The sequence below is a fragment of the Mya arenaria genome, chromosome 7, assembly GCF_026914265.1.
Source record: "Mya arenaria isolate MELC-2E11 chromosome 7, ASM2691426v1".
In the NCBI taxonomy this organism is placed as follows: Eukaryota; Metazoa; Mollusca; class Bivalvia; order Myida; family Myidae; genus Mya; species Mya arenaria.
Window position 1 is genome coordinate 18691511 of NC_069128.1, and position 24246 is coordinate 18715756.

At 36.0% G+C, this 24246-nt stretch overlaps 1 protein-coding gene across 1 annotated transcript in view; it reads left to right on the forward strand.

Moving 5' to 3' along the window:
• Positions 1-24246, forward strand: part of LOC128241613 (cyclin-dependent kinase 14-like) — a 64108-nt gene that overhangs the window by 22437 nt on the left and 17425 nt on the right. The window contains exons 3-8 of the mRNA XM_052958626.1: positions 1724-1764; positions 2711-2918; positions 12939-13096; positions 20261-20352; positions 21906-21985; positions 22354-22448. Of these exons, the coding sequence (XP_052814586.1) occupies positions 1724-1764; positions 2711-2918; positions 12939-13096; positions 20261-20352; positions 21906-21985; positions 22354-22448 (674 nt within the window). The remainder of the gene's footprint in view (positions 1-1723; positions 1765-2710; positions 2919-12938; positions 13097-20260; positions 20353-21905; positions 21986-22353; positions 22449-24246) is intronic.

The window sequence follows — 24246 nt, forward strand, 5'->3', positions numbered from 1 at the left end:
TTTGTATATTTTATGAGAATTGAATGTTAGTTTTATTATAACTTACACGAAAACATAAAATTATTGCTGAAATAGAAGTTTTATAAGATCAGTATTGGCTTGATAATTGCGGTATTATCATTTATTTTCGATTAATCTTGCTGTGCAATTTCTGTAATGAGTTTTTCACCATAATAATAATTTCTGGGAAATTGGCTTTGCTCAATATTTATTCTGTTCATTAAGTTTTCTTTCTCAGTTAATTCAACTGGCGATGCTGTTTTTGTAGTCTATAGATGCATTATATAATATTACACCCATGGACTAAATACTCTGGACATAGTTATTGAATAACTAGTGTTTTCTCCAAGATTATTGGTTAAGGGAATCATATTTTTTTCCTAAAGAGGGTACAACAGAAACGATGACAGTTGGCTGATTTTCCTAATAGGACTCCCTGGTTTAATTATATCATCAGTTTTGCAGTGACATGGATGTGATTTGTCCGCGGATTTGCGGAATTCCCCGAATCTAATGGCCCCAGGGACCCCCCCCCCCCCAAAAAAAAGCTGATAAATAAGCTTTTTGTTGTTTAAGTTGATATTCCAGTTTAGAGAGCCCTCAAAAGAGCTAAAAAAAAAGCCAGTTTTCTCTCTACGGCAGTGTCTTTTTGACACCAAAAGCATCCCAAGAAACCATAGCCCTCCAGCTGCAAGGTCACTCACATCCCTGGGTGATTTTCAGGGGCGGATCCAGGTCTAGGAGTGGTAGAGGGGTCATGACCTTTTGTCTTGCAGTCCAACCCTCAAAACAGAAATTTATTGGGAATAAAATGTTCATAGGGGGGTTACTCCCTCAATTTTTTTTTAATAATTGTTAGTCTTAAATAGTGCATTATGGGCTACTTTATTACTCTTTTCTCCTTTATTTATAAAAAGTAAACAAGTTTTGGTGTGCCCGGTAATCACACATTCAAAATAGAAAGTTGAAACAAAACTCTGAAAAATTGATCTCACAAAAGGGGTCGCGCCGAATCTGACATTTACTGTCATCGTAGACATAAGGACATACTGAAATGTTGCATGGAGAACTTAAAACAAAAACCATAAGAACTTGTTTTATGGCTAATACTACTCAAAACTTATGCCATAAAAATTTCACAAAAAAAACCCACTAAACATTTGTCATATTAAATGTGATGTATTCGATTTTCATACCGCCATCTGAGTGTTATCAAATATATGCAAGGAATGTTTGCTTTAAAAGCAACATTATGTTTAAAATGGATTATCTAGTTTGTAAAAAACAGAAATTGATTGTTATCTTTAATTTTTAAGGCCTACATTTTAAGACATTCCTTCGTTTAATCTTTATGATTCTTGTTCAATTCCCATTTCTTCTTGCCTGCATATTGCTAGAGTCACTTAGAGTGATCACCCTTTAATTTTTGAAATTATCTAAATAAATACTAGAATCCTTACTTTGTCCAATCATCACCAAATTTGGTCAGAGTGTTTATTGGCAGAATATCTTGGTCAGGTTTGATATTTAGCTATGTCGCCTCAGTCACTCCAGAGTTATGACCCTTGAATTGACAAAATCTGTATTTACAATGACAGCTCTCTAAAATTTGCTTGACATACATCCACTTATCACAAAACTTGGTGTCTGAAAACTAGGACTGGCATTTTTATTGTGACAATTTTTGACACTTTGTTTCATTTTTTGTTCTTTTTGTTTTCAGCAATTTCAAAGGAAGACACAATCCATGAATCAGATCAAGAGGTAAATAAATGAATATATAATATAAGTATGCATTTTAAAAGGCCATGTTTAAAGGGACACATTCACGCTTTGTTGGTTCAGACATTAAAAAAATAGTTCTAAGTGAAATATGAACAAAATATGCTCAGATTAGGGCTCTTTTGTTCATTTTAATTTGAAAATGTGACAGAAAATGTGCTGTTTGGCCTGAAAGGTTTATTATATGTACGCTTTTGAAAAAATAATTATTTTTGGTTGGATTTACAAAATTCTGCTACAACAATTATCTGCCAGTTGCTTTTTGGTGTTTGCTCAATATAAAAATGAAAAAAAGACAATGAAAAAAGACAATGAAAAAAAGTTTAAAAGAATGGTTTCCAGCATAAATCTATGAGTGAGTTCCTTTAAAAATAAAAATAAAATTAATTTTATGTATTATATTTTTTCGCAATACCTGGAAAATATTCTCTTAGAACAAGGTTCAAATCTTTACAAAGCAAAAACTCATCTTTGTCATATGGCTCTTCACCTTGGCTTAAATATCTGTTGAGTTATGCCCCTTGATCAAATAAATTTATAATTATTGAGATAAAAATTGGTGTCTCTGAGCAATGCTGTCAGTTTTTAATTTGTCTGTTTTTCAAAGATATAAACCAAGGTATATTTGTTCTACATGTTGCCATAGACAAAACACAAATGTATAGCAAGGCTCATTACTCTTTGCTGTAATAGTTGTCAAGTTATGTCCCTTGATTGACAGAAAATACAAAAACAGTTGAGTGCTGCTTTTTGCTCCACTATAAATATCTTTAAATATTTCAATAATTTCATCGTAATCAACTATACAGCATTATATAAATATGGCAAAATACTTTACTTTCGTTTTAATAAAAATAAATAATATAAGGTCATGATGATGGACCATGATAAAAATACTTTATTTATTTAATAATTATTATGTTTTTAGAGTCAAGACGAACTACTCACAAATGGCGAGTCTTCCAAAGCAAGCTCTCTGTCTCCGCCCGACCTTGCGTTACAGCGATGTTTGCACAACGGGGACTACGTTATAGAGAACCAAACTTATAACAAACATCAAGGCGGGTACCACACCCTAGGTCGCCAGGGATCGTATACCAGCGGGCCGCCACAAACTTACCTTTCAACTTTTACTGGTAAGAAAATCCTAGCTTAAAGGAGTTTAACACTGGTTAAATTCTCCATGAATGAAGACCTATCGCTATCTCTTGTTGTGTTGTCAGGGAACATATGGCCACGCTGCCAGCAATGTACATTTCAAGCTCAAGACTGATAAATTGCCTTCCATGGATGTTTAACTCTGGAACATTTCACAAAACCTTTACATTTATGTTAGGTCAACATGGAACGTTTAACAACAGGCCACCACAAACCTACACCTCAAGTTTTATGAGTAAGGCAACAAAAAATAATTAGTTTGTTTGGCGTTTCCATATTCATTCTTTAAGGTGAAGGAAGGTTGGTAGTTTGTGATGGGGTGTATAATTCATACACCCTTTGTAATTCTAAAGTAAAAAAAATTATACTGATCAAAGGTATGGGATATAATCCTAACGCAGTTATATGTAGTAGCTGGCGGTGTATTGGTTATACACACTGTGGTTTCATACCATGCGAGAACTTTGCTCTTGCGTAGTATGATTTAACCATTGAGAGTGTAATATATTCCATACACCTGCAGCTACTACAGTGTAAGTAATAATATCTCACCTCCTATATAAATGGCTATATTTGATTGATCTTGAACCTTTACATGTATTTTATACTAATTATAATTTTATGCAGTCAAACCTGTATTAAGTGGCCACCTTTGGGAAAAGGTCAAAGTGGCTGCTTAAGACAGGTGGCCATTTAATCAAGGTGGGAAATTTCTGCCACTTACAATTTGTTTAAACAGAGGTGGATAATATATCTTAACAATCACCTCACATCACCGGCAGAATCATCAGTATCATTATCATTTAAGGAGATTAAATACAAATGTTGATAAAATATATAATCCCATGCCATTAAACTACTGAGGGTGTATATCCCATACACCCCCAGCAACTAACAGTGTAACTAGTAATGTATCGAAAAAATAAAGCAGTACATTTCATCAAATCGAGAAGCAACCAGTCTGACTGTTTGTACTTGACAAATGTGTTGATTAATTAACAGTGTTGAAAGATTGATTCACGTTGTTATACTTAGTTCTCAGGTCAACTGCAGAGGACGATTAATGCGCAAGAAGTGTTACTCTGATTCAATCGTATTGTCAGAACATATTTTTCATTTTGTTAAAGGTGTTGTTTCTTCCAGTTTCTACCTATAATGAATTGCACTGTCTGAATCTTAGTTTAAACATGATACATTTAACAATGATTTTGAAGAAAGTTAAGATAACTTATACTATGTCATTCTCGTCGGCACATTAATTGTTGCACAAGAGTGTGGTCTTGTGTTGTGGGGAAAACCCAGAGAAAACCCACTTGTCTGGCTTGGTGACCACTAACCAAACTCACATGCGCCCAGGCCGGGAATCGAACCCGGCTCACCTAGGTGAGAAGCGATTGTGCTAAACCACTTTGCTAACCAGATACTGCGCTGGACATGACAAATGTACAAGAAATGATACTCTGATTTTATCATATTGGTATTACATGTTTTACATTATCCGTTATCTCTAATAATCTTGTTGTATCTTTCAGTTTCTACTTTCAATAAATGTGCACTCAATCTTAATCTTGACAAATGTACAAAAAAGTGATACTCTGATGCAACTGTTTTTGGTATTGCATAATTAACATTTTCTTTCCGATACTCATTCTGATAATATCAACTTCATTATTCCTTTCTATTTTGTTTCCTCAGCAAAACATGAGTAACATTACCCACTCATTAGCAAACATACAAACTATTCACCGATATTCCTAGTGGCTTTGAAACGGGCAACAATCCGATAATGTGTCCCCTGGCTTGCAGACATTTGACGAGATATTTATTCCCCGTCTTAACTGATTTTCGTAATAAAGCATCTGAATTTACGTTCACTGTCAACATTTTTTCTGATCTGTGGTTAAAATTGGACATTATAGGGTTGTAGTTCTCGGACAGACAACCTTGTTTTTCTAGAGGACTGGTTACAATTGTACATATTAGCTAGAGTTTATCTACGGCATAGCTTTAACTAGGAGTTGACATTCTCTGACAACATTATTTTCCGGACTTATAATGGATTTGGACATAATTGGTTTGAAGTTCTCTGACAACATTTCATTCTGGAATACTGTTTAAAACTGGATGGTAGTGTGCACATTTTTTATGTTGACCTATCGTAGCTCAGTAAAATAAAAAAAATATCAGTGTGAACCATTTATATGATAGAGGCAAATTAGTGTGTCTGTGACAGCGTGTGCTAAATTGACCATGTAATAGTATAAGCTAAATTGTCAATGAAATTCTGATATAGATGTCCTGTTCATTTGTTTCGTTATTTGGAAATATAATATAAGCAAATTTATAGAAACTGCGGCAGTAAAATATGTCACTGGAGTTTCGGTGTTTATGAAGCAATTAGATGAGGCCTGTCATGAGATTAGAGGCAAATTTGTAAAAACTGTGGCAGTGATTGGTAAAATCTGTCACTTGAATTTATTTAGCAAAGCAACCTGGGATGCTGTGTGCCATTCATAAGTTTCATTGAGAACTTGAGGCAAATAATTAATTTGTGGGAATTTTGACTGTCAGTAATTTGCTTAATGTGTCACAAGTATTTTCCTTGGAGGAAATAATTTGGTTATTTTGGAAATTCGGGTAAGTGTTGTTTTGTTTTTGTCAGTTGTATTAAGTAGTACTATGTTTTATTTATTTGTTTTACTTGAGGTTTGATGATAGTGAATTATAATAGGAAGTATTAGTGTTTTATTTGTGGGTTTTAACTAAAAAAATTGCAGTGTGTGTATACCAAGTGATAAATTACGTCATAAATGCTATGTTGGAAGGCAACATTTTGCTTCGAATGATGATTTAAAACAAAGATAACTTTTCTTTTTCTTCACCATTTTAAATGGAACAAAAGGCAGTCTATGCCGCTTTAAAGAGCCCGCCTTCATTTTATTACCGGAGCTTGATGAGGTGATTAGTTTCCTCAAACACTTCGACAAACCTGTTTCCAAAATAATGTTTTGACAGTGCTACATCAGGTGGCAGTGTTGTGAAAAGGTTTGTTGAAGAGTTTTAAGAAACTTTTAAAACACTCAATCAAAGTCTGGTAAAAGACGAAAGGTCTTCTATCTTAAACTGTGCTATGTTTCATTTAAAATGGGAAAGCAAAAATAAAGTTATAGAAATAGTTTAAAGTCTTGATTCGAAGCAAAATATTGAATTTGAGGCATTTATGACTCAATTTATCACTTGGTATATATAGATAGATATTTATTATGATATAGATATGCACACTGATATTAGACAAAACATAATTTTGAACACTCAAGTTAAATATTAGCGTGCATAGTGCAATATATAATGCTGAGATGCTGGTGTGGAAATATTTATTATACTGGAAATTATTTCTTAGACAGAAAAATGCCTGAAGTGATGGAGCTCAATATGGCTTCTTTGAAGTGTAAGATTTATGAGGCAAAAATAAATATTTTGCTAACAAAGCAGTGTATTGTATGAGGGATGCCTATGACTTGGATATCATGGAAGGAATTAAAGGCGTTATTTCAGTAACAGCAACAAAAAACAGCATCAATATTTAAACAAAGGCAAAATATTATCACAAACAACAGGGGCATTGATAGCAACAATAACAGCATCAGAAGCAGGTACCACCACCACCACCAACAACAACAAAAATACCCCAATTACAACTAAATCAATATCCACTATGATATCAACAACATCATCATCAACAACATCATCATCATCGACAACATCATCATCAACAACATCATCATCAACATCATCATCAACAACAACATCAATAACAACAACTATTATTTAAACAGCACAAAAATCTAATACCCCATGCAACAACAACAACAACAAATCTTCATAAAAGAACTACAAACAGCAGCCAGCGACAATTTTCATAAGGCTTAAAAAATAAGGTTTGTTTCAACTGCCGACCTTATATTTTTACTCCAACAATTTTCAGAAAAAGTGATCAAAAGGATCCAATGGGATTTGCTGTCTATAAACCAAATTATTAATCTGACCTTAACACGGACTAATTAGGCTTCTGTTTGCTAGTGATGTAACGATGATCGATTATTATAATTGAAAATTGATCGGTTGGGCCTGAAATTGGCAACAATCGATTGTTTTTGGTCATAAGCAATCATCAATTCAACCAGCGAGTGGTTTTTCTTCTTATCTCTTGCTTTTTGTGTTCAATTAATTTCCACAAATTTTCTCTTTCGAGTTCATTTATATCTGGAAGTGTTCAGATGTTCATAATCTTTAACAATATGCCCGAAAGCAACAAAATGTATTGTCAAAAACAATTGTACTATTCATATCAGTTGCTTGAGTGGAATTGATTATCAATAGTCAAACTGGAACTGATTATCGATAGTCAAACTGGAACCGATTATTGATAGTCAAACTGGAACCGATTATCCATAGTCAAACAGGAACTCAGATTATCCGTAGTAAAACTCCAGGAACTGATTATTCACAGTCAAACTCCAGGAACTGATTATCCGTAGTCAAACTGCCGAACTCAGATTATCCATAGTCAAACTCCAGGAACTGATTATCCATAGTCAAACTGGAACTCAGATTATCCATAGTCAAACTGGAATCAATAATGGATAGTCAAACTGAAACTGAATATTGATAGTAATTAAACTGGAACCGATTATCGATTGTCAAACTGGAACCGATTCACAACAGTCCTGTTTGCCATTTCCCTTTAAAAAATCCTGTCAATTTTTTTCAGACTGTAACAAGAACCAAACCAATAAAAAATGTTTGAGGTCTACCGAGGGGGGGGGGAATGAGCAACCAGGAATTAAGAATATTCATAACTAGAAAAAAAAAATGAATAATAAAGCGTCAGTTCCAGGAATATTTTGCAGAGTTCTTAAGTGTTCAAGACATTATTATGTGTTTGCTGGGGGATTAAGGAATAGAGTTTCAGGCTTGTCTGAATTACAGTGTGTTGACGGGATTTTATCAGGCGCCAAGGTTAGATTTCTGTATAAAGTTAATAAGAATCCTGGAATTTGCAATATGATGCTTTTAAGGGCTGTTTTTCTGCTTGTTACTTAAACCGAATTATCTTGCTGTCTGCGTTTTGAAGAAAAAAGACAAAGTTATTCATAAAACCTTGGTGTCAGTCTGGCAACGATGGCTAACATTTTAACCAGTGGCCATAAATCTTCACTAAGGGCCATATTCCAAAAATCTTCTTAGTGTAACTTATTCACATGTTACAAATGGAATGTGCATGTATGTAAAAAGGGCCATAACTCTGGCTTAGAGTAGTTTGAAAATTATCCCCCCTGACTGAGTGATCTAGGAATATGTACAAGCATATTTTATTTTTTTCCGATTCAATTTTATTTTACATTTTTTTCTTGCCATTTTTTGTGTTGGCCAATTTTGCAATTTTCATATTGATGGGAAACATTAGGATAAATTGATATTTCTCAATAATTAACATTTTCATACTGATCAATAATGTAAAAAATCTTGATTAAACCCAAGAGTAATTTCACCTATATACAGTAATTATTATTGGCATTGCATCAATTAGATCATGTTTAACACGAACATTCATGAATTATTTAATAATGCATTTTCCAGAATTTGGGTATTCAGATATTCTGAAGGAATAAAATACCACAGTTAATTTCATACGTTGCAAGAATAATATGTATTAGTGGTGTCAAATAGCATTATTCCATTCCCAAAAGCCATTTACCTAGCTTGATGTATGGCAGCCAGAAACATGTCCGCTCAAAAGAAAAGCCTATCTACAGTACTTATAGGCACTGAATCAATTAGGTCATGTTTAACACAAGCATTCATAAATTAATAACGCATTTTCCTGATTTTTTGTATTCAGATATTCTGCAAGAATAAAACCAAACAGTTGATCTTATCTGTTGTAAAAATGTTATGTTTTACTGGTGGTGTGAATTTTTTAGTTCATTCTCAAAAGTCTTAATTCAACCTTTAACCTTACACCTTTAATATGGCTGTCTGAAACATGTGCACTCTATAAGTAAAAATCTTGAACATTATGCACCAGTCAATTATAACCACGCCCCCCCCCCCAGGTCCGGGGGTATACCGGGGAAATGGGGCGTGTTTGACCTTCCAGGTGGCCCGCAGTGACGGGTGAATGCGGTGGTTTTGTGTTCGCAAAAATATAATGGGGAATGGGCCTAGCCTAGGGTCCATGGGATGCGGGGGCATTTGGCTGGGATTTTACCATCTGTTTGTCCCCGCAGCTGGGCGGGAAATTTAACCGGGATTGCTGGACCGAAAGTCGAAGTCCCCGCTATTCCCCGGACCTAGGGGGGGCCGTGGTTTCAATTGACTGGTGCATTAAACCCTGACGTTTTTTACCTTTTAATCTACAGTACTTATAGGCACTGCATCCATTTGGTAATATTTAACATGACTTTTCAATAATAATTCATACATTTTCCTGATTTATGGTATTCAGATATTCTGAAGGAATAAAATACCACAGTTGATTTTATCTGTTGCTAAAATGATGTATATTACTGGTAGTAATTAAGTGTTTAGTCCATTCTCAAAAGCCATACATCTTTAAGTATGGCAGCCAGAAACATGTACACTCAAAGGGAAGTTCTTAAAGATTGTCTAAACACTATCAAGGAACTACTTGAATTGTTTAATGGACACTAATAGACCAAGAGCAGGCTGTTTTATTAAGAATTCTCTAAGGAGTGTAGTTTGTACCTAAGGTAGAATTTTTGAACAACAGTGATTCACTTACATAAGGCCTAAAAAACAACAACATAGGTTCGGGTTACCCAGTGAGTGCCCTACCTATGAAATAGTGGTCGACCTGACCGCTTTTATAGTCAGTTGGTATAAGAAAGATTTTTTTTTTAAATTTGATGATTTTATTTTAAATGTGTGTTTTAATATGCAGGCCCCAATTTCTCGAAAACTGTCCTTTATAACAGGATTAAGCTAATCTCACTATTTTTGTTGTTCTATAAATGTGTTAAATTTAGTTCTTTAAGAATTTTTAGAAATTATGTAGGAATAATCTGTATGATTATCAGAATAAACCAATTATTTTCATTTATCAAAATCCGTTTTCAGTATGTATTCTGGCTAATTGAAATTAGCGACTTAAGCCTATTAAGCTTAAGAAGGTTCGAGAAATTGGGGCCAGCTCGTTATCTTTAAAGCTTTTAACAGAATATTTGGATATCTTATATTACGTACACCATTCTCAAATGAAAACATTAACGTTCTAACAAAGCCCAATAACAAATTTAAAAAAAGCCTACCTACCCTACATGTTTTGAAAAGGATGTATCCCTTACCCAACCATTTTTGTTTGGCCTTAAGATATAACAATTTGCATACTTTTCAGATAAACTACAAATGATTGCCAATTTTTATCCTTTTAAGGCCTGTAATAAAAATGAAAATTGTTTGTGTCAGTGTAAGATCGCAATAAATTTCACCTCATGAAAACTTTAAGTAATTGTTTCAGAAGCGCGCCACTCAAGAAATATAGCATTTGTTGCTCATTTTATGTAATAAATTGGGATCTTGCATTGAAATAAACTATTGTCCTCTATGTAGGAAATAGCTGAGGCCTCAAACACAGACTAATTTTGTTCATTTACTTCCGCAAAAACCCCTCTTACATCCATCATTGTTTTCTCGGAAAATAATGACAATGTCTGAATCTATATAATGGGTATAAATGGGTATTTCTTAAACTTATAGTCAAATCTCTGTGTAATTTGTTTGTCATAATTTACTGATTTCCAAATTTGTGGTATTTTATAAAATGTTACACCAATTGTTTTGATGTATTTTCACAGTTTTAATGTAGTAAATATGTGTTTCAAGGCAGATTTATTGCTAAACATGTAATTGCTTCAGCCTAAATAGCTCCGAACTTGTTTTTGACGTATTATTACACTTTTCCTAGAATTTGAAACTAAAGTTAACCCATCCATCATTAGTACAAAATATTGTTACTGGCAACAAAGTATCATTTTAAAAGTGACAAAATGTTAAGTCTGAATATTTTAAAGTTTCCACTGAGAGCTTTTTTTACGTGAGAGGGGGATATTGCTTTGCTTCTGTCTGTCTGCCCTGTCCCCCCCCCCCCCCCCCCCAACACACACACACAAGCAGGCCTTGTTACTATTTCTTAGTATTGATTGGTCAGATAATGTTCAAACTTGGTAAAACAATTCCGCTTGTAAAATTGGGTCCAATAGGGTTGAACACTAGGTCACTAGGTCAAATCTAAGGAAAATCTTTGGAACCCACTTGTACTTTACATTTGGTCCAGTATTCCTGAAACTTTAGCAGAATGTTTTCCTTGATTATCTCTTTGATTAATTTGAATTAGGTCATGTGGCTTCTAAACTAGGTCACTACCTTAGATCATATCCAGAACCAAATATTAGTATTGATGGATCAGATTTTGTTCAAACTGTGGTCAGAAAGTTCCCCTTGATGGCATCTTGGTGGATGTTAAAAGTAAGTCACATGGGGTAAAAACAAGGTCAATAGGGCAAATTCTAGAGAAATCTTGGGAATAAACAGATCAATATTTCTGCTCCGAACTTAAAGTTCTGCTATATATCTGGTCCAATCTTCATGAAACTAAATCAGAATATTTGCCTGTATGAAATATTCTGTTTCAGTAATGTTGGAAGCGTTATATATCATGCTATCAGCTTCCTATTCTTCTCCTAATCAATTCAGTTTGTTTGTTTATATAGATGTTATGTAATTTAAGAAGCAAATTAATCAATTTGCTATAAAATCATAGTAATTTTTTTTTTTTTTATTACCTCCCTTTGATATATTATATCATAAAAGTAGTGCCATATTGTAATATAATGTTTAATCAATATAAATTAAACAAGATATTACCTTGATGTTTGTATCTATTATGCACTTAAACACATCTGTGCACCCTATTAATGATGGATGGCTTAACTTAATGGTGGTGATCATCAATGAGCAAGTTAACTTCAAGTTAACTACATTTATGCAGTGCTCAAGATACCGTTTTATGCCAAAGAATTTATTACACCCATTTTTTTTTAAAAAGAGTATGTACTTTCAAAGGGATTTCATCAATTTTCAAAGAGTTTTTTTCAATATTTTATAAATCCTGGAGAGGAGAAAAACCCCACGGCCTTCTTGCTGCCAAATTGTCATTAGTGTGCATTTGTTTGATTCGTGCAAAAGAAAAAAGCAAACTACGCAGTGATCTCCCCTGATAAATAGAAATGGTCATGTCCATCAAAGGGACATAATTGTTGCTTAAAATCATTTCAGGTCTATGGTAGTTTTGTGAGTCACGAGAAATGCCAAACTAACTGTATTTGCAATTCATTGAAATTAAGACCTTCTTTAACAAGCCCAAATTCTATAAAGATATGTTCATATCATTGTCAGATTTCTTTGAACAAGTTTAAATATATAAAAATATAACAAAACCCAGATAAGCTCGAGGTTGCTTCGGGTTTGGGGGTTTGCCGGTTTCTTTTGATCATTCTTCACTCCTGTCTATCTGGTATCAATCTATTTTAATTAGGCCAAAAAAAAAAATTGTTTGTTTAGGGTAACCTGCCCAAAATTCTAGGTTGGCATTTTTTTATTATTTTTTTTTTCAAAATTTGTCGTAAGTTCAGAGTGTTTTCTTGCACATGGCAGTCTTCCCTACATTACTGTCATTGCCTGACTTTGTTTATCATATAAACAATAATTCTGATTAAAATCTGCATTTATCTGCCCTTCGTAATTCTCTATTCACTAACAAATATTTTTTTGCTCAGAAACGGAAAAAAATAGTTTGGGTCGGCGCATTTTTATAGGTAGGGTCGGATTACCCGAAACAGACATATTTTTTTTTAAGGCCTTACGTGACTTTTTTTCTTGAATGTGAGTAAGTAAAGCAATGTAAAATTATTTTTCAGCAAACACCCATGCGCCAGTAAAGCGTCACAATTCGGCAGGTGATATGCTTGACGATAAACAATACGACAGCTCCGGAGAATCAAGGTCAGGTCGCCCAAGGTCCGAAGGTCACAAATATAACCATTCTTTCTGCAAAAAAAGGGCTTCCAGCTATGCAGTAAGTAAAATTAGATAAAACAATGGAATATACAGGGTAAAGCCCAGGGGCTGTTTCAATAAGACATCTTAGTCTTAAACTATGCTGACTTTGAATACTACGGGTAGATTCTATGCAACAAATCTGTGATAGATTTTCATATTTCTGTTCGAAAAATTAAGGTTAAAGAAAAATGCATTAAACATCAATTTTTGGACTAAAATAGAAAAAAAATCTGGGATCTAATTTTTTGTCAGCTGTCTTATATAACTGGTTTCCACACATTCTCGCAAAAAAACGGCTCATTCCAAGACAGAAAATAAAAAAGTTGTCAAAACGTTAAATCTGTGAGAGTGCAGCTTTAAGCCTTCCAATCTTATGAAACGGGTCCCAGCAGCCATTAGTATGAAACTGGATAAGTCATCCACAATATATCCTTTGGCTAGTTATACCCCCACAAACGAAGTTTGAGGGGGTATATAGGAGTGAGCTTGTCGGTTGGTCGGTTGGTCGGTCGGTCGGTCGGTCGGTCGGTCGGTCGGTCGGTCGGTCGGTCAGTTTTCATGGTTTCCGGATGATAACTCATGAAAGGCTAGACAGATTTGAACAATTTTTGGTACACAGGTGTAACATCAGAAGATACAGGTCAAGTTCGATATTGGGGCTGGTGGGGCCAAGGACAAGGTCACTGTTACTAAAAATAGAAAAACGGTTTCCGGACGATAATTCATGAAAGGCTAGACAGATTTGAACAATTTTTGGTACACAGGTGTAACATCAGAAGATACAGGTCAAGTTCGATATTGGGGCTGGTGGGGCCAAGGTCAAGGTCACTGTTACTAAAAATAGAAAAACGGTTTCCGGACGATAACTCATGAAAGGCTTGACAGATTTGAACAATTTTTGGTACACAGGAGTTACATCAGAAGATACAGTTTGGTACACAGGTGTAACATCAGAAGATATAAGTCAAGTTCGATATTGGGGCTGGTGGGGCCAAGGTCAAGGTCACTGTTACTAAAAATAGAAAAACGGTTTCCGGACGATAACTCATGAAAGGCTTGACAGATTTGAACAATTTTTGGTACACAGGTGTAACATCAGAAGATACAGGTCAAGTTCGATATTGGGGCTGGTGGGGCCAAGGTCAAGGTCACTGTTACTAAAAATAGAAAAACGGTTTCCGGACGATAACTCATGAAAGGCTTGACAGATTTGAACAATTTTTGGTACACAGGTGTAACATCAGAAGATACAGGTCAAGTTTGATATTGGGGCTGGTGGGGCCAAGGTCACTGTTACTTAAAATAGAAAAACGGTTTCCGGACGATAACTCATGAAAGGCTTGACATATTTGAACAATTTTTGGTACACAGGTGTAACATCAGAAGATACAGGTCAAGTTCGATATTGGGGCTGGTGGGGCCAAGGTCAAGGTCACTGTTACTAAAAATAGAAAAACGGTTTCTGGACGATAACTCATGAAAGGCTTGACAGATTTGAACAATTTTTGGTACACAGGTGTAACATCAGAAGATACAGGTCAAGTTTGATATTGGGGCTGGTGGGGCCAAGGTCAAGGTCACTGTTACTTAAATAGAAAAACGGTTTCAGGACAATAACTCATGAAAGGCTAGTTTTTCTTGTCAGCAGTGTAACTTCTAAATTACTCAACAGATTTAAATAAAACAATACATGCATGATAAAAGAAGATGCAGTGTGCAGTAACCTTGGAGTTATGGCCTCTTTTCAAAGGAATGGTTTGCCATTCCTGTGTCCAGGCGGCATTTGGGGGTATTCGTCACTCCTGTGACAGGTCTAGTTTGTATATAAAAGCAATTCAATTGGTCAACAGTAATAAATGGATAAGTGAATTGACCAATCAATAAACATTTGGCTAACTTTTACCAAACCAATGAATTAACTGATTTTGTACAATCAGCTGCAGTAGCTCCTAAACTTTAGCCAAGGTCATGGCTAAAGGCTCATGTGCAAATAAACAGGTAGAGATAAAACATTATAAAAAATATGCTATACAGAAGTATCAAATTATCGTCATTGGTAAATGTTTGCCTTGGTTAATGCCAAACCTCACACTTGCCCTATCTATAAGTGCAAAATGATATATATTAATATATATAAAGGATCTTCTCTTAAATGCCATTTGAAGTTTAGGAAAAGTTACAAAACCAGAATTTTGACGAACTTTAAAACTGTCTTTGTTACAAGCTTCGTAAAAGTTTGTATTAAATGGCAACTCTGCAAGATGATTTTTATCACACCACACATTGTATTCTGTAAAACCTTTTTCATTTACGGTAAAATGTGTCATACTTAATAAGTTTTGTGAAATGATGTCAATGTCAAGTTATATAACACTAATGTAATATAAGAAAAAAATTTTGGTTGTATATATTGTACTAGAAACAACCAAAGTTGTTTGATAAAACCTTAGCAAAAAGTTGATCTCTTTCTCCTTAAGATAAAACAATGAAACGCAGGCTTTTCATAACCTGTAGCTAAGGCAAGTCAGTTTAAGAAAATATCATACTCATGAATTATTAATGAGGTGAAATCCAGACGTTTGATTGGATGCCTGAGATTCTGCTCTGATTTGATAATTCTGATTGGATGAATGATTTGAGTGAACGCATGCTAATGAATAATTTCATGCTTCACAACTTTCTCTTGCCGATTTTCCAACAGCTTTTTCTGTAAAGTAATTTGAATAATTATGCCCCCCTTCGAAGAAGAGGGGTATATTGCTTTGCACAGGCATGTCGGTATGTCGGTCGGTCGGTCGGTCCGTCGGTAGACCGAAGCTTGTCCGAGTGATAACTCAACAATTCCTGGACGTATGATCATCAAACTTGACATGAAGGTTGGGCCTGACCAGTAGATGACCCCTATTGATTTTAGGGCTCATCGGGTCAAAGGTCAAGGTCACAGTGACCTTTAATGGTAAAATAATTTTAAAGCTTGTCCGAGTGATAACTCAACAATGCCTAGACCTATGGTCATCAAACTTGATATGGAAGTTGGGCCTGACCATTAGATGACCCCTATTGTTTTTGGGGGTCATCAAGCCAAAGGTCAAGGTCACAGTGACCTTGAATGGTAAAAGGATGTCCGAGTGATAACTCGACAATGCCTGCACCCTTGGCCCTCATTCTTGACTTGGAGGTTGGGCCTGACCAGTAGCTGACCCCTATTGTTTTTGGGGCTCATCGGGTCAAAGATCAAGGTCATAGTGACATTGAATGGTAAAAGGTTGTCCGAGTGATAACTCAACAATGCCTGCACCCATGGCCCTCATAATTGACTTGGAGGTTGGGCCTGACCAGTAGCTGACCCCTATTGTTTTTGGGGCTCATCGGGTCAAAGGTCAAGTTCACAGTGACCTTGAATGGTTAAAGGTTGTCCGAGTGATAACTCAACAATGCCGGCACCCATGGCCCTCATAATTGACTTGGAAGTTGGGCCTGACCAGTAGCTGACCCCTATTGTTTTTGGGGCTCATCGGGTCAAAGGTCAAGTTCACAGTGACCTTGAATGGTAAAAGGTTGTCCGAGTGATAACTCAACAATGCCGGCACCCATGTACCTCATAATTGACTTGGAGGTTGGGCCTGACCAGTAGCTGACCCCTATTGTTTTTGGGGCTCATCGGGTCAAAGGTCAAGTTCACAGTGACCTTGAATGGTAAAAGGTTGTCCGAGTGATAATTTGACAATGCCTGCACCCATGGCCCTCATAATTGAATTGGAGGTTGGGCCTGACCAGTAGAAGACCCCTATTGTTTTTGGGGGTCATTGGGCCAAAGGTCAAGGTCACAGTCACCTTGAATGGTTAAAGGTTTTCCGTGTGATAACTTGACAATGCCTGCACCCATGGCCCTCAAACTTGACTTGGAATTGGGCCTGACCAGTACATGACCCCTATTGTTTTTGGGGGTCATCTGGCCAAAGGTCAAGGTCACAGTCACCTTGAATGGTAAAAGGTTGTCCGATTGATAACTCGACAATGCCTGCACCCATGGCCCTCAAACTTGACTTGGAGAATTGGCCTGACCAGGAGATGACCCCTATGGTTTTGGGGTGTCATCTGGCCAAAGATCAAGGTCACAGTGACCTGGAATGGTAAAAGGTTGTCCCGAGTGATGACTCAACAATGCCTGCACCCATGGCCCTCAAACTTGACTTGGAGGTTGGGCCTGGCCAGAAGATGGTCCCTATTGATTTTAGGGGTCATTGGGCTAAAGGTCAAGGTCACAGTGACCAGGAATGGTAAAAGGTTATCCGAGTGATAACTCGACAATGCCTGCACCCATGGCCCTCAAACTTGACTTGGAGGCTGGGCCTGGCCAGAAGATGGTCCCTTTTGATTTTAGGGGTCATTGGGCCAAAGGTCAAGGTCACAGTGACCTTGAATGATAAAAGGTTTTCCGAGTGATAACTCAACAATGCCTGCACCCATGGCCCTCAAACTTGACATGGAGGTTGGGCCTGACCAGTAGATGACCCCTATTGATTTTAGGGGTCAAAGGTCAAGGTCACAGTGACCTTGAAACCAAACTCGTCAATTCCTGGACCTATGGTCATCAAACTTGACATGAAGGTTGGGCCTGCCCAGTAAATGACCCCTATCGACTTTGGGGGTCATCAGGTCAAGGTCAATGGCACAGTAACCTTTAACGCAAAAAAGTTAACAAATCTTCTCCCACTGATATCTCAACAATGCCTGAACCTATGATCATTAAACTTGACATGGATGTTAAGCCTGACCAGTAGATCACCCTTATTGATTTTATGATTCATAGAGCCAAAGGTCAAGGTCACAGTGATCTTGAATGGTAAAAGGTTGTCCGAGTGATAACTCAACAATGCCGGCACCCATGGCCCTCATAATTGACTTGGAGGTTGGGCCTGACCAGTAGCTGACCCCTATTGTTTTTGGGGCTCATCGGGTCAAAGGTCAAGTTCACAGTGACCTTGAATGGTAAAAGGTTGTCCGAGTGATAATTTGACAATGCCTGCACCCATGGCCCTCATAATTGAATTGGAGGTTGGGCCTGACCAGTAGAAGACCCCTATTGTTTTTGGGGGTCATTGGGCCAAAGGTCAAGGTCACAGTCACCTTGAATGGTTAAAGGTTTTCCGTGTGATAACTTGACAATGCCTGCACCCATGGCCCTCAAACTTGACTTGGAATTGGGCCTGACCAGTACATGACCCCTATTGTTTTTGGGGGTCATCTGGCCAAAGGTCAAGGTCACAGTCACCTTGAATGGTAAAAGGTTGTCCGATTGATAACTCGACAATGCCTGCACCCATGGCCCTCAAACTTGACTTGGAGAATTGGCCTGACCAGGAGATGACCCCTATGGTTTTGGGGTGTCATCTGGCCAAAGGTCAAGGTCACAGTGACCTGGAATGGTAAAAGGTTGTCCCGAGTGATAACTCAACAATGCCTGCACCCATGGCCCTCAAACTTGACTTGGAGGTTGGGCCTGGCCAGAAGATGGTCCCTATTGATTTTAGGGGTCATTGGGCTAAAGGTCAAGGTCACAGTGACCAGGAATGGTAAAAGGTTATCCGAGTGATAACTCAACAATGCCTGCACCCATGGCCCTCAAACTTGACTTGGAGGCTGGGCCTGGCCAGAAGATGGTCCCTTTTGATTTTAGGGGACATTGGGCCAAAGGTCAAGGTCACAGTGACCTTGAATGATAAAAGGTTTTCCGAGTGATAACTCAACAATGCCTGCACCCATGGCCCTCAAACTTGACATGGAGGTTGGGCCTGACCAGTAGATGACCCCTATTGATTTTAGGGGTCAAAGGTCAAGGTCACAGTGACCTTGAAACCAAACTCGTCAATTCCTGGACCTATGGTCATCAAACTTGACATGAAGGTTGGGCCTGCCCAGTAAATGACCCCTATCGACTTTGGGGGTCATCAGGTCAAGGTCAATGGCACAGTAACCTTTAACGCAAAAAAGTTAACAAATCTTCTCCCACTGATATCTCAACAATGCCTGAACCTATGATCATTAAACTTGACATGGATGTTAAGCCTGACCAGTAGATCACCCTTATTGATTTTATGATTCATAGAGCCAAAGGTCAAGGTCACAGTGATCTTGAATGGTAAAAGGTTGTCCGAGTGATAACTCAACAATGCCTGAACCCATGGCCTTCAAACTTGACTTGGAGTTACATCTGACTTGTAGATGACCCCTTATGATTTAAGGGGTCATTGGGTCAAAGGTCAAGGTCACAGTGACCTTGAACGAAAAAGACTTGTCTGTGTGATAACTTGACAATGCCTGCACCCATGGCCCTCGAACTTGACATTTAGGTTTCTAGTGACCAGCTGATGACTCTGGATTTTGAGTTCATAGAGTAAAAGGTCATGGTCATAACACACTCTATCCTCACACTTTAATGGTCATAATCTTAAAATTGCCTTAACGGCAACAAATCAGCTGTCATTTCGGTCCATGCATATTTCATTCAATTGTCCATATAATCCTGACAACATGGCGCTCAGGGGGGGCATAATGTTTGACAAACATCTCTTGTTACATGTGGGTTCCAACGATGGTATTATCATTCTGTCAGTAGAATCATAATCTTTGTGCAAAATCATTTTTTCTTTCTTATTATAAAGCCTAGCATTCATAAGATAAGCTCATGGGTTTTTACCTCAACTAGCCTATGTCCAGAAGAGCTTATACGATGGCTTAGTGTCAGTTGTCCATGCATCCGTCGAAAAACAATTGCTTGTTAACATTATTAAGTCCTCAGTTTTGTTTGTATCTTAATCAAACTTATACAGTAGTTAGATATCCATGTGTGCTCAGTTCCCCTCTTAAACCAGCCACATCTGGCCATGCATGACTGGATTATCGCCCTTGAAATGCTGCAGCCCCTGCAAAAGTATTTTCTAAGGGACACAACTTTGTACAGAGTAGAAAAACAGACAAGGTTTGGGTTACAAGGAATGCTTTACTTGTATTTAAAATGACAACACTCATGAATGCAGCAAGTACAGTGTAGCTAGCCCTGTTTTGCTTGGTAAGAAATTTGTGGAGTAACATCCCTTAATCAAATAATCCGTGAATTTTTTTTTTTTTTACACATTACATGGAGACTTGTTAATATTTGGATAATTTCTTTTTGTAGGGCAATCCCCCCTTTGGTCGCGCAGACTCTTACCAGAAGTTGGAACAACTGGGGGAGGGATCCTACGCCACCGTGTACAAGGGCCTCGTCAGGTACGCATGTAAAATTGTTAAATGTGTAGAGGGCAACCGTTCCTTCAGTAATTATTGTACCTTCTAACAATGTGCAGCAAACTATCCATAACATTGAAAAAAATAAAAGATATTTTTTTTAGTATTTATTAAGTGAGCAAGGAAATTTGTCAAAATCCCTGGGAAGAAGGTGTTCCAGGTATGAAAAATCCCCCCCCCCCACACACACACACATACCCACTGCCACCACATCCAAGGGAAAACATTGATTGTTGAATTAAGGATACCGCGTTTTCAAATATATTGGTCTCTAGTCACATTTTAGCAAAACTGACAAATCATTAGCTTTGGTTATGAATAGCGACTTATATTGTGTAGATTTATGGCAAAATATTACTTTCAGAGTGAAAACCCTTGTTAAACAAATGGACTAATCGGCCATTAGCAGTTTAACAGAATATGACACAGAAAGTACATTAAATATGAAGTTGACAAACATCGTCATTGCTTTCACCACTTCCATTCATTACAGGGCGATAAATTGAAAAACACGGCAAATCATTATACAGAAAAGGATATGATGACCCTTCATGAGAATTAATGTCTTAATTAATGATTTTTTATTCTTTTAACAAATTGCTAACATTAACGTGTCTACTGCTAATGTGCTGTGGGTAATGAGACGTGTTCTTTGACAAATTTGGTGGTTGCCCTTGACCAATAGATGACAGCAATTGATTTTGTATATGAAAATGAAAAGTTATAAATCATCACTGAAAAATATGATTATGAGATTAAAACACTCACATTCTGATTATTTTTTAAACACGTTATTAAAAAGCAGTACACAGGTTTAAGTATCTTAATTTCTTGCTTATACTTGCAAGTAACAAAAAGTAATGTATCTTTGATAGATTGACCTTGACCATATATTAATATTGGTAGCAGTAGGTCAAAGGTCAAGGTATTATTTTGCAGTGAAAATAGCATCACAAGACTTGGTAATAATGATGGCATTAAGCAGTTGATTTTGAAGGTGATGGGCAGAGGTCTGTGGGTGAAAGGTTAACTTTAAAAGGATGTTGTTGTTTTTTGTAAAATTCCACAAAAAAAGTGCTTTAACATGTCTTTGATATCAAAATATCCCCCTCCTCCCAAAATTCAGAGATATGTAAAAGGTAGATGCTGTGTGTTTTTGCTCATGTGTCTTTTTTTTAAGAAATGAAGTTATATGGATGGCCTTTGTCTAGTTGTTGTTTTGGAGGCAGTGGTATGCAAAAACTTGGCTATTACAACTCAAAATCGTTCAAGATATACACATGAAACTTGGTAGTTGTGTAAGTACATGAGATGGATCACATATTGCCAGTGACAATACAATATGTTTATGCCCATTTGCAGAGTTAGATAAATGACAGACAGGTTTACATGACTGTACACAGTGGCAAATCCAGAATTTTTGTTGCGGGTGGGGGTTGTGAGATGTGTTAACCTTAAATTCAACAGGGTGATGCATACATGTTTTTATGTATTCTCTTTCTTCCCTTTAAATTATGTTATATAAATTCTTGCAGTTTGACGGACCAGATTGTGGCGTTGAAAGAAATCCGTATCAACACAGAAGAAGGAGTCCCATTTACTGCTATTCGAGAAGGTAACTTGTTTATGTACAATGTAACCTTTTTTCATGCTTAATAGGGACAGATATCGATTTTTTTACATGAAATGTGCAATTTATACATTTGTGTTTGTAGTTCATTCTCTTGGGCCCTTGCCTTGTGCCTTTAAACAGGGGCGAATTTTTAATTTTCGACTACGGGGCTTGTCCCTGTAGTTTTAATATTATTACTGATGATAAAGCATGATAGGAAAACAAAGAAAGAAACAGAACAAAAAAATGCCAGACTAATAAATCATTAGGGTCGCCACCTATTTTTCCTATAGGTAGAGTCTGGTAATCCCAACCAGAATAATCTTTTCTTTTATTTATTTGCATTATTTTATTGTTGATTTTCATTTCAGCTTCCCTGTTGAAGGGCTTGAAGCATGCGAACATTGTCACCCTCCATGATATAATCCACACCAAGGAGACACTGACGTTCGTGTTTGAATTTGTTGTAAGTATGGGTTATATACATTTGGCCAATTGTTAGTTTAAATATATTTTATTCAAAATAAATATCATACATTGCAACATCATTTGTCATTATATACATGATATACCGGTACATGATAAACTGATACATGATATACTGATACATCATGATATACTAATACATCATGTTATACTGATACATGATATACTGATACATGATATACTAATACATCATGATATACTGATACATGATATACTGATACATGATATACTGATACATCATGATATACTGATACATCATGTTATACTGATACATGATATACTGATACATGATATACTAATACATCATGATATACTGATACATCATGATATACTGATACATCATGATATACTGATACATCATGATATACTAATACATCATGTTATACTGATACATGATATACTGATACATGATATACTGATACATCATGATATACTGATACATCATGATATACTGATACATCATGATATACTAATACATCATGATATACTGATACATCATGATATACTGACACATGATATACTGATACATGATATACTGATACATCATGATATACTGATACATCATGATATACTGATACATCATGATATACTAATACATCATGATATACTGATACATCATGATATACTGACACATGATATACTGATACATGATATACTGATACATGATATACTGATACATCATGATATACTGATACATGATATACTGATACATCATGTTATACTGATACATGATATACTGATACATGATATACTGACACATGATATACTAATACATCATGATATACTAATACATCATGATATACTGATACATCATGATATACTAATACATCATGATATACTGATACATCATGATATACTGATACATCATGATATACTAATACATCATGTTATACTGATACATGATATACTGATACATGATATACTGATACATCATGATATACTGATACATCATGATATACTGATACATCATGATATACTAATACATCATGATATACTGATACATCATGATATACTGACACATGATATACTGATACATGATATACTGATACATGATATACTGATACATCATGATATACTGATACATCATGATATACTGATACATCATGTTATACTGATACATGATATACTGACACATGATATACTAATACATCATGATATACTAATACATCATGATATACTGATACATGATATACTGACACATGATATACTAATACATCATGATATACTAATACATCATGTTATACTGATACATGATATACTGACACATGATATACTAATACATCATGATATACTAATACATCATGATATACTGATACATCATGATATACTGATACATCATGATATACTGACTGATACATCATGATATACTGATATGTGATATACTGATACATCATGATATGTGATATACTGATACATCATGACATACTGATACATGATATACTGGTACATCATGATATACTGATACATGATGTTATACTGATACATGATATACTGATACATCATGATATACTGATACATCATGATATACTGATATATCATGTTATACTGATACATGATATACTGACACATGATATACTAATACATCATGATATACTAATACATCATGATATACTGATACATCATGATATACTGATACATCATGATATACTGACTGATACATCATGATATACTGATATGTGATATACTGATACATCATGATATGTGATATACTGATACATCATGACATACTGATACATGATATACTGATACATCATGATATACTGACACATGATATACTG